The sequence below is a fragment of the Myiozetetes cayanensis genome, unplaced genomic scaffold (assembly GCF_022539395.1).
Source record: "Myiozetetes cayanensis isolate MyiCay16 unplaced genomic scaffold, myiCay2020 scf6-25, whole genome shotgun sequence".
Taxonomy (NCBI): domain Eukaryota; kingdom Metazoa; phylum Chordata; class Aves; order Passeriformes; family Tyrannidae; genus Myiozetetes; species Myiozetetes cayanensis.
The window spans coordinates 57,029,518-57,046,418 of NW_026087853.1; the positions used below are offsets into that span (position 1 = coordinate 57,029,518).

Genomic DNA, 16,901 nt, shown 5'->3' on the forward strand with positions numbered 1-16,901 from the left:
CCTCACAAACACAGAAGAGAATTTTCTTAAATTATTACAATAAGCATCATTTTTTGTTCATTGTAGTGCCTGTATGCTTAGAGGGAATAGGGAATTTCATCAAGAAAGAAGTTCTGAAAGTTCCTACTTACCTTAGTCACACAGGAACATGGGGGATTGAATTTTCCTCCTTAATGTGCCCTTTGAGCTGGGGCTGGGGCTTCTGAGTACTCTGAAGGTAAATGTGATGTGACTAGGGATCAAATTGCTTCACAAGGAAAAGTTCCTCACAGTCAGGGCAGCTGCTTAAAATGCAACATAAACAAACAGGGTCTGTGTCAATATTTTGACTTTGTGTAAACAATTCAAGCGGTATCACTCTGGAGTTAATGACACATAATGCTGTATCAAATGCTCTGAAAGGGTTTTAGTGAATTAATCTGCATTTGTGCTCTGGAGGAAAATTGCTCTCTGCGGTGGAAAAAATGTGAACTTCTGTGCTCCTGTTAAATATGATCCCAACAAGGTGTGGAGGTTCCACAAAGAATCCTGGAAAAGGGCTTCACTGCTACCAGGTAAATGGGAAAAGAAGGATTTTCAGACCCTGCACTGTCTTTAATCCCTTTCACAGAGCTTCAGAAATCGGTCAGATTGATAGACTGGAATATGTGATTTTGTCTGGGTAAGTATAAATGAAATATTTCTTACAACTCTGGTGCTACATCTCCGGGCAAACACTCTTTCTCCTTTTTGCAACATCAGGAGTCTGAGCTGGAGAGGACGTTGATCATATTAATAAAGCTAAGGGAAAGCAATCTGTACATAGGAGTTTATTTAGATGCCCACAAATTTTAAATCATTCCCCTTTATATCTCAGCCCACTGGATATCCTATCCAACTGAATTACCATTGGGTTTTACAATGTGATATACAAAATGAGCTGACATTATGATTTACAAACATCCTTTGAGTATCATATAAAACACAACTCTTTCCCTTATTATACAATCATCAGGGCAATGCAAATAGAGTCAACACATTATTAGCTGAAAATGATGGGGCATTTTAAGAAAATAAATTTAACTTTACCACACAAACCTGTTAACTAAAACAAAACCCATTTAAAAAAATGGGAATAAAGTTGTCTCAATGATTAAAGTAATTTCATCTTCTTTGCTCTCCACTGTCCCCTTATAAACATAATAGTACTTCATTTAAAAGACGACTAATTTTTTTTCACTGTATAGTCACACTTCATTCTTATTAATCAGTTTCACATTTTCTGCATGAAACTATGAAAAACTCACAAATGTAGACTTTCCAAACTGTAGCCACTATACTTATTTCTGCAATCTTTTCCGTACACTCAGTGTGTTTGAGGAAATAAACAGAAAGAAAGAAAAAACACCACACAATGAGCAGAACAAAACACAACAGCACGTTAAAAATGTGACATTTAAGCCGTAGATGCATCGCCATAGAAATATATTCCTGTTCTAATGCCACAAACCTTCTAGCCTCATGAAAAAAAAACAACAGACATCAGTTGAAGAGAATCTAAACTCCAACTTCGATATGGGGCTAGGAGTTTTAATTTATATTTCTGTCTAAACTTAGGTACTCAGCAATGAAAAAAACCGAAATATTTCTGGATGTCGTAAGACATGAAAAGATAAAAATCTGTTTCTGAGCTGTTAACTGGGTAATGGAAGCTACCAAGCAATGGAAGTTGAGGCCTCCTGTCCGGCGTGTCACTGGCACAGGTGCCTCTGCACTCTGTCACTGTGGGAGCAGTGACGGAGGATGGCAGACATCATTACCACTGCAAGCACACACACAAAAAAGGAAAAACTCTGAACTCATCAATGATGTTGCAAACGCAAGCAAATTCTACCCTAGCCAACTTAAATTACATCATCTTAGGGGTCTCTGTTGTATCGCTGTATAATCCAGAGGAGCTGTACTCAACGGAATGCTGGTAATGCCCGGTGACTCTTTCCTGAATATGTGTTGAATTGGCAATGGAATGGGGGTTTAGTTCCATTTCTCACTATAGGAGTCTTGCTGCTCTGCACATTTGGAGAAGAAAGTGCTTTTTCTGCCATTTCATTAAGTTCATGGCACTTAATTTTATAATTTTTCTAAGACAGACTTATTTTGACTACTTCCATTCTGTCCATACCTTTGAATGGTTTAAAATGTTGGACAGCTGTGAAATATAAGTACTATGCAATTTGACTGTACATACATACATATTTTCATAAATACATCTAACAGGGACCTTGGAACTAAGTATGTGATATCATGGGACAAAAACCACGACAGGCTGTTCTTATTTGTAAAATCTAGCTTCAAAGTAAGAGGAGCTGAATCCTATCAATGTCGTCAGTACACAAAATCAAAACAAAAATACAGCATTAGTTTAGCCATGAAATAACTTAAAACATCTTTGCGAATTCCTTGACGAGGAAAAGTGTGTCATTTACAACACTGAAAACTTTTTAGCAACCATCGACTTCTACGCGCTGTACTGTGGGTCACCCGGACAAGGATGAGCGTAGTGATCGGTCCCAAAAGGCAACTCCCAAACACCCTCCTCGCTCGGAGGCTTTGGTAATTGTCTGTTGTATAAAATGCCAACGCACACAACGGCTTCCTTTCAGGTGTTAACTCCATCAGCGTTCCTCCCTCGGCACAGTCCAGCCTGAGGAGGTCAGTTGTTGTTGAGACACTCTAAATCCACCGAGCAGCACACGTTCCCGTTCTGCACAGACAAACAAGCAGGTGTCAAGTCATGCAGAGGTGCACACCCACTGCCTACAAAAAAGAAAACCCTGCTTCCATCATCCCAGGGGTCGCCTGTTGCTCCCAGGGGTGGCTTTTTGAGGAGGCCGACTGGGACAAACAGCGCTGAACTGGCCTGGACTACACAGGAACCAGAAACCTGGATGCGGTCCCCGAAACAAAATACAGCCCAGCAACGGCAACAGAGGTGACTGGATTTTTTCCTCTCATGGAAGAAAGTTAATGGAAAGAGTTTGTGGCAGGGGAGCCTACCCCTGATAAAACCTAAAATCCAACACAGTGCAAGCTATCAGCTGCTGGGTCCAGGGGGCTGTCTTGGTGTTAAAGTGTTCTAAGACTGTCCTTGTTCACCAGGCTTCGAATACACATCCTGCCACTGGGTGAGTTACATCAGATCTCCAATTAATAATTACTTCTTTTTGCTAGCTTTAATATAACTGCTTCAAGAATTGCTTTGTTACAGTGCACTCTACTACTTTATGCTATATTACACTCCACTAGTAGATTTTTAGTGTTTATATTGTGTAGTAAATAGTTCTGATTAAGATCTTTTGTCTGATCATTTGTATAAAATAAATTATTTGTTTTATATAAATATTCTCATTTTGCCAATCATTAAAACCTGCGGGACAAAAGTTGTTCAGTCCTACCTCTAAAATTCCTTAAAGTTAAACCATTAACATAATCCAGAGTTGGGTTTAGCTGCACATAGACTCCTCTCTGAGAAGGGGTTTAGAAAGCAAGGGAATCCTCTCTGTACCTCAAGACTCACCAGCAAGGCTTTGCTTTTTAACAACTTTGTCTAAGCCTTCCACTCCCACCCACGACAGAGTTTTGATGTGATCCACATAGGGAAGGTTTCTGGTTTTTGTTTGTTTGTTTGGGTTTGGTTTTTTGTTATTGTTTTTTTTTTAAATCCAACAGAAATCAACACAAATAATATTTTTTTTAAAAAGGGCAGGAAAGCTACCTTCAATAATGTAAAGCCCTGGAGCAACAGCTTGCTCTCCCACAGTGAAGAGAAGAACATTTTATATAACTCAAAACAACATTTTCATAATTCTGATATTAGCACAGTGGGGTCACCACTGCACAAAGCAAAGGAGTTAGACTGCACTTCTGCATTAGAGCCATTGGATATATGGCTATATATGGATATATATCTTGATGAGATCAGGGAACAGAAACTGTGACCCTTGCTGTTACTGTTGAGAGAGTGGCTTCCTCTGTGAGCTGCAGTGCCCTTTTACTTGTGGACTTGCTGGTGAAACCTTTTTCTTAGTGTTTTTGCCTCAGCTTACCAGGTCTGTAACACACATTTCCATGAGCACCCACACCAGGCAATCATTGAAACCTTAGCCTGGATTCATACTGAGAATGCCTGCAGGGCACTGCAACAGAACTACTGCACTAGGATGTTAACATATCTGTGCTCAACGTTTCCAACAAGGAGAGAACTGTTTTGTTTGCACTCTGCAACATAGGAAAGATTTTTTTTTTTTTTTTGGTGGGCTCTCAGGTCTCATTTAGTTCCCCAGGATTTTAATGTGAGAGAGTGACCTCGACTGTGTTCAGGACATGCACCCATCCCACTGTACCTTGCACTTGCAGGTTGTACAAGGAGATCCCACCATTGTCCACACAGCGCCGCTGAGCCTTGTGATTCCATAGCCGTCCGGACAGGTTTTCCTGATGTCATAGGTGATGTTGTCAGCCAGACACGGGTCACTGACACAGTGGGGACAGCACTCTCCCTCCGAGATGGCCGTGTACTCGCAGTTTAGACTCGGGCACTGAAGAGGCCAACAGTCCACCTCTCCTTCCTACGAAAATTGAAGCAAATCTCGTTGAATTTGTTGCCGTTTATGAGTTACCGAGAAACCTTCTTATCCCGCTGAATGGAAAATTTTTGTTTTGCCAAAACTGCAATAAACTGAATGGATCGGGTCTCAGTTTGGTTGATCACACAAATTCATGTTTGAATACTAAGCTGAAGTTTCCTAAATGTAGCAGATTATCATCTGGTTGTTTCTTGACTAAACAACAACACTGTCATCATCATAGCAGGGGAACTTGAGTTCTCTGGGGTTTCTGAAGACAGGGTTAAATACTGGGTTCCAATATTTTCCACACAAACTATAATTTTTGCAGTGATTGCCTTGCAGACTCCTGAACTCTTTCTATTCCTGGTCACATAAACATCTCTGTGGGATCACAGCAAGCATTTAAATAGAAAATTAACACTGCAGATAGATGTAGGTTAGTATGCTTGACAAGCATTAAACACTGATCTAACTAGCAGCAGACAATATTGACTCCTAAAGGAATTGCTAGAGCAATACCATTTATGTTCCACTGACTTACTTTATTATTTAGCTTTGTGAAAAAACAAACAAACAAAACCAAAATGGTTAAGTATCTAGAGAGATACTGAGACAGAAACACCAGGTCACTTCTGCAGAGTACTGCTCTGTGTGTCTAAACTTAACCTGCGAAGGGCCTCAATAATTTGCATTATGCTACTCTGGAAACACTTCAGATGTTGAGAACATCACACACCACACAGGACCTTACATGTAGCACTGATTTAGGGCACCACTGTCTTACAGCTCTGTATGTTATCCCCATCATAAAATTGGGCAAAGAACTGCCAGCCACAGCCTCAATACTTTGTGCATTATGGATAATTATCTTGTAACAGTAACTTAGATTTAAATGCAATTTCCTTCCTGATGCTCAGACACCTCTTGATTAGTATCATATATAACAACTATGATATACAGACAGCTATAAATGGAAAACTGATAATTTTAATGAACTTCACTGATGCACTAATTAGTGTATCTGTGGAAAACTTAAAGCTTTAAGGAAACAATCTACAGTGTCTAATGAGAAAATAAGTGCTCTTTATTTTGCATGTTCTTCTAGTAATTTCAGTTTTCTTTAGCCTTTTTTATTTATTTTTTTTTTCCTAGCTTACAAAGTGGTACTGGCCCTTTGTGTTTCCAGCATTTGTTGAATAAAAATAAATAAATAAATAAATAAAAAGTACTTCATTTTCCATTTTGCTAAGACAGCCACACCAGCTGATATAATTAAAAACTGAAACTTCCCCAACCAAACCCATCACATGGGAGGGGGTGGAAATCTGAAAAAGCCATTTAAAGATCAGACAACCTTACAGAAAGTTCTCAAAAGCAGACCAACGCCATCATTAATACAGCACCACGGTCTCCAAGCTTTTGTCAGGCTTTTAACTTTGCTCATTAGACCAACTCATCCATCGGAAAGAGGGAAAACCGACGGTGCAGCTTTCAGCTCTCTGGGGCTCCGTTAAGCGCTGTGCCATCCTCCCCAGCCCGAAAAGCAGGGGAAGGAAGAGCAGGTATGTTTTAATAATAAAGGATTATGACTATTATTATTATTATTATTATTGCTCCTATGCAAAGCGCTGTTCCCATACCAGGCAGCGGCACTGCTGGCAGCTGTAGGTCCAGTTGTCCCCGCTGCGGTAGAGCTTGTGCCCGGTCTGGTCGAGGCACTGGCTGGTGACGCGGGTGTCGCACTCGGGGCAGCAGAACAGGTCGGCGCTGGGGTTCCTGCAGTCACAGGCCGTCCTCCGGCAGAAAATCCGCCCGTCCTGCGGGGACACATCGACCTGGCGTCAACCCACAGGCTCCCAGACAGCAACCCAGGTGAGGTCACAGGGTGAGGGGGTGGTATAGAGCAAAGGGCACATCTCTGGCATGTCAGGAAACATTGGGTTCTTAGTGCTGCTGATAAGGGTTGGATCTTGCCTGTTGCAACATGACAAATACCGGTGTTATCCCCATTTCTGTCAGCATTGCCTGAATCTGAGAATAGTTTGCCTGCCTCCAGCTAACTGAGTTTAAAACGAGTCAGGATATCTCAGAAGAAATATAGCAAAGGAATTTCATATCTCATTGGTTTACATCAACGAGCCATTCCAGCAGCTGCCACTCTAACACATATAACATTTATTTAGCAATACTTTGGCTGAACGTATAGCTATGAAGAAAATAAGTTGAATAAAGGTAGAAAATAAGTTGAATAAAGGTAGAAAATAAGTTGAATAAAGGTGGCCCCTTCAACTTCATCAGAGCAAAATACAGCAAAGTCACAGTAGCACCACTTGCTCTTTATTCTCACATCTCACATCTGGACCCACAGTACACCAGCTTAAAGAAGAGACCTTAGAGACCATCTTATTCCAATGCCCCTGCCATGGGTAGAGACCCTTGCACTAGACCAGGTCGCTCAGCACGTAGCAAGGGGGTGGATTGCTTATGATTTGATGCAGGGAGGTGTGCTTGGCTCTTATTTTAAAGCAAAGCCAGTCTTGGCCACAATGCAACACAAAATTAGCACCAGGGAGCCACAATACCCACGTCAGTCACTGTCATTGCTGCATTTCATCACAGTTTTGAATGGGTCAGAATATGGCACCCTATTGTTAAGAATAACTAAAATGAATTCTTAAGCCTAACAAGTAAAGCTGAAGAGAACACAGAATTACAGAAATGTAGAAAACATGCCAGGTTAACACGGATCTGAATTGCTTTTGCCAACTGTAGGGCATAGATTACTATGCAGGGTTTATTCAGTGTTGTATCAAATTAGGATAAGAAGAGATTTGGTACTAGTGGCCAGATTGCTTTAGCTGTGGGAAGAGGAATAAAAAAGCTTTATTTCCTTACTCTGCAATTTGAGTAAGTGGCCCATTTCCTTAGCAACAGGTCTGGCCAGGTCCAAATGCACATCCAAAATCAGCTTAGCACAAGAGTTCTGTCAGGATGACCAGGTGGTGTTGTGCCAGGAATCCAGGGGACCTTCACCATGGCAGTCTCTCTCCTCTTCTGTGCTCATTAATAATGGCTAACAGTGGCCTGCCTGCTTCGATCCAATTCAGTTCCTCCTAAGCTCTCAAGATTAGTTTTCAAATTTGCCCTTCTGGCTGGTGACACTGCTGGTAGTTCTGTGTTTCCCTGAGCATCTTTTATGCTACCTTTACTCTCCATATCTCAGAACAATGACAAAAAAGCCTGATGAGTTCGCCAGAGAACTTTTGGTAATCATAATACACGGCTACTCTCTTCAGTCTCTAAGCATCTGTGTTTTGTCTACAACCTCATTAGCTCAATACCTTTCAAAAAACCTTTTTATCCCTATACTGCAGTGACATAAAGCCTCTTAGGGTACAGCATCCCACATACATCTTTTCAGCTCTACAGTAGCACTGAGAAATATGTAGGAAATTAAAAAATAGAGAAAACTTGATTTTCTTTGGGTTTAATAATATCTTATTATTAACTCTTCCTCCTCACCTTCCTCCCTGCATGAGTTCTACGTGCTTCAAAAGCATCAGTGGTATGAACTTTTTCAAGATAATATCTATGTGCTTCAGCCAATGCACAAAATACATCCACCTGACCTTTCCTAGAGTAACTATAGCAAGAGAAAAGCCCATTTTATTTTAAAACAGAAATGCTGATTTTTCTCCTGGGTAAAACAAGCAAGTAGGATCATTTCAAAGTTCAAGTCAGTAGTACAAGGAATGGTTTAGTCACTCTCTACTCTTTTCCTCCCTGCAAACTGAGCAGGATGCAAAAGATCAAGCAGGGCCAGGTCTCTGTGCAATTGCATGAGAAGGACAGGTTTGAGAAGTAGCCTGGTGTATTGGAAGCTATCACTTCCAATGTACAAAAATGCATTTGAATAAACACTGAGTGAAGACTTTACAGTCTGCCTGAGATGTGATAGAGGAGGAGGAGCTCTCTCTCTTTTCCCTGTTCTATAGACAAGAATTTGGCTCTTGAAACAGGCAGCTACTGGAACGAAATTAAATGCAAATGTTAATTCACAAGGAGAAAACTGAAGTGAAGAAGATGCAAAGGAAGAGTCATAGCAACAAACAGTGTCAGGCTTAGTTTAGACTATCTATGTACTAGTTAATCATTTCTATATTTTCATACACCAATAAGAGCATTCAACATAAGAAATACGTGCGACGGCAAAGAAAACAAATTGCAAACAACCTGAAATGGGAATACTAATAGTTATAATTCTGCAAAGGCAGACCAGATGTCTTCACATATATTAAACTGTTTATTCTATTGACTGGAAATCCTTTCGTAAGCCTGCCAGTTCCTCAAGAATTACCATAAAAGCCTGATATATATTCAGCGGAGTTGTACACTTCAGCTTCTGAAAGGAGGAGTTTTAGGGAGCTTGAGGCAACTTGAGGTAAAAAATACAGCAACTAACAAGAACATATTCCCTACTGAGCCCAATCCAGCAGCGTACTTTGCAGGTTCTATTCATCTGAAGTCTTTATTTTCCCTTCTGCTACACCATTGCAAAACAGAAACGATGAGGCTTTCACCTTCTTGCGGCTTCAAAAACACCTCTTCCCCTTTGTCCCCCTTCAAACCCTCTCGTGCTTCTCTGGCTCCTAAGCATTCAGACATGGAGACTGAGAGGCCAAATCCCATGCTCCATCTTCAGCTTCTTCACAGTGGCCAAAATCTAATTTTCCTTGCCCTGATGTATGAGCCTGCAGTGCTCTGCCTATGGACAGCTTTACCCACCCTACTAATGAATCAGGTCACAGGGACCATAAAAGACAAACTACTTCTCAGGTTAGGGCAATCTTAAAATTCTTCTGATTTCAATGACAGCATTCCTCTGTTAGCTGGTGAAAATCAAGAAAGCAGAGCCAAATGCTCTTCTAACTTGGTTACCATAGTCAGAAAAAAAAACACCTGATAATTTCCAGAGGAAAAAAAACCACAAACCAAAACAAACCAAAAACACACCCTCCTCCTGATCTAAGTCTTAGCTCTAAGGTAGATCTTACTGATACTAGACCTGGCTTCTCCAAAGGTGCAGAGGGAGTTGCACTGCTCAAGTGGGAGAGCTGCCAGCACAGCCAAGGTGGGATGAGGAGGAAGAAGCTGGCCATCACCCTTCTTCACTTGAGGAAATTAAGTGCCTGCTGCTGGGTCCTCTAACCTTTGACTCATGCTCAGACCTGTCTTCTCACACAGCTCATTCACACGTATTCCAAGTAAAGGGAAACACCACCAACAGGAATTTGGCTGCCTACAGCACTGAGAGATGCATATCCTCATCAAAGGGAAATTAAAAGCAGTTTTCAGCTGCAGTTTCCAGTAAGCGTGCTGGAAGGTTGTGTTAAAGGGTAGTGCAAGACCCTCTTCAAGGCACACTCTGAGATGCTCTGGCCTACAGGGTGACACGGCAGAGGTTCAGCAGGATTAGCCATTGTTCAGCTGGGCATATATTCCCAAAATAAGAAAAGAAATGCCCTCCCAGAAGAATATCCCCATCCCAGCTTCAGTGCCCACAGCAGAGCTTACCTTCTGCCTCAGTGCCTTACGCTAATATTTTTGCCAACACCGGTAGCACTGCAATATTGGGTTCCTGACACAAGCCCAGAGAATTACAGGGCTCCTGAAGCCCAGACCAGCTGGATCTCACCTTGCAGGAGCAAACGGAGCATCTGTCCTCTCTCAGGGTCCACACCTGCCCGTTGCGCTTGAAGCCGCCTTCATGGGGACAGTCTCCAGTGCAAGATGGTCCGGATGGACAAAGACAATCAAACCCTCCTGCCAGGTTCACACAGGCTGAATCATTCCAACAGGTGTGGGTCTTCAAGGCACACTCATCAATGTCTGCAAAACAGCGGATTTATAAAGCTTTGGACGCTTTTCTCATGTGGTGAGTTTTATTTCTGCATTAAGTAATTATTGCTAATCTGTCCTGCTGGCGGATGAGGGGTTATTTTGATGAGCATTTATTTTGATTCCACCAAGAATTCTTAAACTATCTCCATCAGGCTTAATTATAAATGCTGAGTCTGACATAGTTGGTGGAACCATGTATCAGAGACAAACTTTAACCTTCAGACAAGGGTGTATACTGATTTCCCGGTGACTGGAAACTACTGATCATTCAGAGTGACCTTCTGTCAACTAGACCACTCTCTGTTCTGGATTTTACATCAAAATAGAGGTGCACTACCCTTGGTAAGTTCCTAGCATGAGCAACATTTCCCATAATTAAAGCAGTCAGTTGCATCCTTTTCCCATTGCTAGAAGGTATAAGTGAACTGGAGGGTGTGGAGTGGGAGAAAAAAAAAGAAATCAGATGCACCTGATACAGAAAAAAAAAGTCTTAAAGCTATGCAGTATGATTTTGCAATGACAAAAAGAATAGGTGACAAGATAAAATCATTATACACCAGAGAAAAGCGAATTACAGGATCCCATTAAAATTGCTCTCGGAGGGTAAAATATAATTATGCAATATGAATTTATCTGGGGAGTTCATGCAGTTCTCTGGGGAGTTCTCTTGCAGTGAAAGCTACGAGATTTTTCAGCACATTGTTAAAAGCAGGTATTTCTTTCAGAAAATAATTTTGGACTTTTCTCTAAACAATATATTGACAGATTGTCCAGTTAAAACACCAGTAAATTACTGGGTCTCTTTTGTCCCAACATGAACAACGAAAACTGTTAAGCAACAGTGGAAAGAAGGCTGAGGAGGAAAGTCCTTTAGATGTATGTGATAGTTTCTGTCACGAAAATTCCAGAATAGTATCAGATGCAATCAGAAATTAAAAGGAAGAACCATCACACTTACCATTTAAAATGACCTTATGGCTAGTGTGAAATTAAGAACTGTTCAATATTACCCAATGGGACTTTCAACTCCTCTCTAAAATAACAAATTTCAAAATTCAATAGAATTTATAAAGGACAGTTACTTAAAGTTTAATTTAGGTGGGATGCAATGGCCAGTTGCGCTACTTTTTGGACAAGTGCTATGGGTTCACGAGTCATCTCCTCGAAATGTCATCCCTTAAAAAGACTTTAACAATTCCCTCCATCAGAGAAGGACACTCTCTCTAACAATCAAGTCACTAAGTTCAGTCTGATCAGGTGAGTACAATTGCTGATTTCAATTCACAAATAGTCCAGGAGCGAGTGGAAATGTGGTCGTGCCCCTGGACTTGACTAAACGCGCGACGGAGTGGAAGCTTTGGGCCACCAGAAAATGGATGTTCCTCTTTGTGCTTATGGACCTAAAGGGAAGCTGGAGGCAATTCCACTGCAGAAGGGCTTTGCTCCTGGGCTAACCTGTGGGCCAGTCCTTTGTTAGGAATGTTCCCAGTGGCCCAAGGCATAATTTAATTGCTCGTCACTCAGACTGGCCTAAAAAATGGAGTATTTTCTGTCCTGACTGTCTTAATTGCCAGAAAAAAATATTATTGCCCTAATGCAGAGCTTAACCCTTACTTAGTACTTGAAATATCCACTATCAGTGGTGTAAAAGGTGCAGGACTAAGAGAATTAAAAATTGTAGTTCCTTGTTTAACAAGTGGCAGAATATCATAGGATGTAACAACCATGGCGACTGATATGAAGAGATCTATAAATGAACTGGTGTCAAATGAATGATATCCAAATAGTTACTGTAAAACTTAAAACATTCTTAAAGATATCCCATCTTCCTTTCAATAGACTTTGACATGTGGTTTTTGTTGAAAACAAAGGTATAAATGAAGCGTTCACTCTGCCTTTGGTGGTTTCACCAAGTATCATCAATATTGTCTTCCCCATCACATTAAGAGCTCCTTGAATATAATCTATATAGGATGCAGTAGAATCACAGTACAGATTAGAAGGGTAGCTTTCACAGCTCAAAACTAAAAGGATTTCACAGATGAATATAAAGCCATATTGCCTACAGAGTTGCATTTAATTGCTTTACTTATGACACTGAAATCTAATTCTGCTTCCATGTAATTTAACAGATTTATGGAAAGCCAGATGTTAGCAATTATAGAAACTAACATTATTCATGTTCTCAGTAGTACAGACCTGTTCACACTGTACAAAGCCAACTTAATCTCTTATACATATGCAAAAGGGAGGAACACCCTATTTACGTCCTGACACCGCTGTTCGCTGTTTAGCACACACAAAAAGGATGTCCCCATTAAGAGCAGCCCAAATTGGTAAATGGAAGATTCTTGACAATAAAAAAAAAAAAAGCCAATCAACCAAAGCACGGACATAAATTCCTAATTGCTACTCAGTTTGCTCATTTATTTTTTTTCCCCGTTCTTTATGCAAATGATGGTTTCCTATTATTTTATGGCATTTATTATTTAAAAGTTTTAGTCATTAATCAGATAGAAAAGGCTTGGACACTGCACTCATTTTCAGCTGAACTTTTAATAGAACTAATTTTCTGAGAACATCCCTTTGGCAGGTTTTTTTTTTTCTTGTCACTGACTGCATTTCTTAAAGTCAGAACAAACAGCCAAGGTTCCCAGAAACTTGAGGAAGAAAAGCTGTAACATCTTTTGTCCCTGTCACTCCTTCAGCCTCAAACCAGGCTGGGGGAGAGGGAAGGAAAAAAACCCCAAATGCTCCCAAATTGCCAGCTCTCAGTTAGCTTAAGAAAATATTTCAGTTTAATGGAGTTCAAATGGACTTGCTCATATCGATGCAAGATCAGCATGTACGTGGCTATACAAAGCAGGGAAGAAAAGACTCATTTTTAATGTGAAATTTCTCTTAGCAAGTAGAATCAACGTGTCTACTTAGGTGTTGAAAAATCAGTCCAGTTTAAAAATTACGACCATGTCCAAAACAATTGGACTTTATTACGAGACTTTTGCATAGAAATGATTTTTATGTTATTCAAGTCCTTGCTTGGCTCAAATTCCTCACACTCAGGTTTTGTTTGCTTTCCCACAACTGCTCTCTGAAGATGAAGGCCCAAAACTGGAACATTTAAGGATGGGCAAGGCAAAACCTGTACACAAATCTCATTTCCCATTATAACAACACAAAGTAGGAAGGAAATTAAATATTAATTTATTTATCAAGTAACCTAGAAGACCACTGGAAATAGCAAGTAGAGTCCATATTCTTTCCCCATATATATAGGACAAAAAAACCCTCTGACTTTAGGTTTATGGGCATTAGTTCTCTCATGTATCCTGTCAACCTATGAAAACAATCTCATTTTCACACCTGGAATACGACCTTGCAATCTTATTCATTATATTGACATTTTCTGTGGCACAAACCACTAACTAATACAAGTGAAAGTGGCAGAACTTCACTCCCCCCTCCACACAGTTCCTTTCCAAGGAAAAGCACGGATGCAGTTGAAACCACCATATTGACCAGAAACTTGCTCGCACTGCAAAGCCTCTTGCTGTTTTCTACCAACAAGGTATAGTCAACAGCCAAAGGCATTGCTGCCAAGACACGCCAACTATCACAAAACTGATCAAAATCTTCCCCCTTCAAACACTCCAGTCTGTGCCTCTCTAAGCAAAGGTACAGCCAGGAGTACCTGACTGCACGTGTTTCAGCAACCACTCACATTTTGTGGGTGAGAAAAGAAAGGAAACAGACCACCCAAGACGGGCTCGATTCCCCAAAATACTCTTAAAGTGCACAGAGAGCTTGGTAATGCAGGCAGACGAGAAAACAGAATCAAAATGGAAGCAAATAACCCCTTGAGATGCAATTTTCTTTTCCATCCTTTTTTGACTGTAATGAGAAGTAATTTGGCTCAGATATTATGAGAGGTCCCATGGCCACTGCACTTGAATAGGGTAGAAGACAAGCATGACTGTACATATCAACACAAGTTCATTAACTTGGTTTCACTGAAATTTTAAACCAATCCCTCGCTACTTCATTTCTTAGTTTTCAAGGCTATTCAGGTTTTAATGGTAAGACTTTTCCACAGCACCTTAATAAATCGTGTGCGAGCAAGCCACGCAGTGTGGTGTTCTGTATTATCATGATAAGCTGATGCAGAAGAAAGAACCCTACTAATGTGCTAATTTTAACTGTTATGGTACATTAAACCATTACAGTATATTGTTAACGTGAAAAATGTATGCTGGGCTCCCAAACCAATGTATGTACGAGTTAGCTAAACACTGTTTTGACAAATCGTTTTTCACAGGCAACTTGTCACTTAATGGGTTTTGCCTTCTTTCTAAATCAAAGTTATTTGGAGTCACCTTTGAAAAAAAAAAATCACTAAACAGATTCATTCTTAGTTAGAAAATATTTTATGATAGCACGTTCATTCTATAGAGACATAACAGTCTCTTAAGGAACACTGCACAGTAAATTAGATTCTGAATATAGGATTTACAAAAGCTTTCTGAAAATGTAGAAATGACTAAACACAATTACCTTGTAGACATGCAACACAACTTCCTGTCAGAGTACAAGAATCAGAATTTACTAAGTGGAAAGTAAGAAAGATAATCTTTAACTTACAGCATAAAATCCACTGGCACAGACTCTGATATTATGAGCCTTAAGAAATGCTACGAGCAGAACAGAAGGAAGTTGTAAACCAGCAGGTTCTAGAGCTGGTCTTGGATACTCTGTACTGTACACAAACCTTTCTGTCTACGTATCACTTCTCTAGCAATGGATAGGAAAGCAATTCTCAGGCATACAGGAAGATTTTCAAGGTCTCAGCTTTTTGTGTGATGCAGAGAGGGGCAAAATAAACAAAGAACAAACCTCCTTTCCTTTTCCTTTCTAATCAAGATAAGAGGCAACACTGCAGCATACTATGGAATATATGAAAGCTTCAGGAATTTGGATTTAAAACCCATTCAGATTTGACCCTCAAGCACTGCTGCACCCAGCTTTTGTAGGAGAGACTAATACCTGTGCAGTTTTCTTTCACAAGCTCTTGAGTCCTACCTTTTCCCAGCTCTCATTTCCCCCACAACAGCTCCTCTAACCTAAGAAAAAAACAAACAAACAAACCAACACTGACAGGGACTGCTGCCTTGGTGATTTTTTCTTCTGTGCTTGCAAGTCCCAGTGTCGAGACCCAGGAAGACAAATCACCACGTAAAAAAAAAAAATGGAATCAGTAAATCTGCACTCCAGGGTCTGAACAGCTCTGTGCAGACTGGAAGCATCTCACTTAGAGATGGAGATTCAAAAGTATAATTTGCTTTGCTTTGTGGGACACAACATATTGACTTCCCAGAATGCAGCATTTCTTTGCCAGTTTTTGCCTTCTTTTGGTTCTGATAACCTGGACAGATCATTCTTTGGTTCTGCACGGGCACTTAGTGCAGGGAAAAGACAACACCTGCCAGTTGCTTCTACGTGGTATCAACAGACAACAGTAAATACTGTATCACATGACAACTCACACTTCTCTATAAATTATTATTGTTTGTTTACCTGAGAGTGCAGCAAAGCTCCTGCAACAAAATTAAAATAAAACAAACAAACAAACAAAAAAACCAACAACAAAACAACTCTGAAACTACAGCCAACAGGTTTTTAATTGCCAAGCAAACTTTAGTAGCAACTTCATAGAAGAGTTGTCTTTTGTCTGTGAGCAATATCCTTAACACCACATTGTGAAAGACCAGTGCCTCTGCTGCGGGAAATTAAATTACATTCTCTTAATTTGACCCTGCTCACCATTGCTTTATGAAGCTGACATCTCTGATAAAAGCTGTCTTTGGCTGATACTTTGAGCAATAAAGGAATTTTCCCCATCTGGAAGTGGGCTGGCTAAGTCATACATCCTTATTACCCAAGCTCTGGTGCAATATTATAACTTTACCCACCAGATCCGTTGATTTACACATTTGTCCCCTGCCAGGTGACCACACTCCACTGTTTTCTCCCACTCAATGAGGATAAAGCTTTTAGGAGCACTGAGGTATCACAACACCTCCCAAATACGTGTTATTTTTCTTAATGTTCTGCAAGCACTGCAGAGACATTGCAAGTGATGACTCAGCTCTGAGAGCACCTACATTTAAATGGAGGGAAAAGGGGTCAACCAACAGGTACCTAAACGTATCCAGCAAAAGCAAGTGGCTGCCTGGGCTTTGGGCAATCTGTCAGGGATGAGTACTCCCTCCCACTCTCTTGTGGTTTTCTTTTCTTTAGTATTAGCAGTAGTGGTAGTACTTATTGTTATTGCTATTATTTTGTAGGGGAGGGTTTAATCTTCCTTTACTTATGTTTTTAGCCTATTTATTGTTCTCT

General features: G+C 40.4%; 1 protein-coding gene across 3 annotated transcripts in view; it reads right to left on the reverse strand.

The window, feature by feature from the left end:
• Positions 1-794: 794 nt before the first annotated feature.
• The window catches only part of NELL1 (neural EGFL like 1), a 264,862-nt gene continuing 248,755 nt past the window's right edge, over positions 795-16,901 (reverse strand). For all 3 annotated transcript variants that reach the window (XM_050335664.1, XM_050335663.1, XM_050335665.1), the window contains 4 exons: positions 10,303-10,496; positions 6,248-6,424; positions 4,383-4,607; positions 795-2,743 (listed from right to left, as the gene is read on the reverse strand). In XM_050335664.1, coding sequence (XP_050191621.1) covers positions 2,693-2,743; positions 4,383-4,607; positions 6,248-6,424; positions 10,303-10,496 — 647 coding nt within the window. In that variant the 3' untranslated portion in view covers positions 795-2,692. The remainder of the gene's footprint in view (positions 2,744-4,382; positions 4,608-6,247; positions 6,425-10,302; positions 10,497-16,901) is intronic.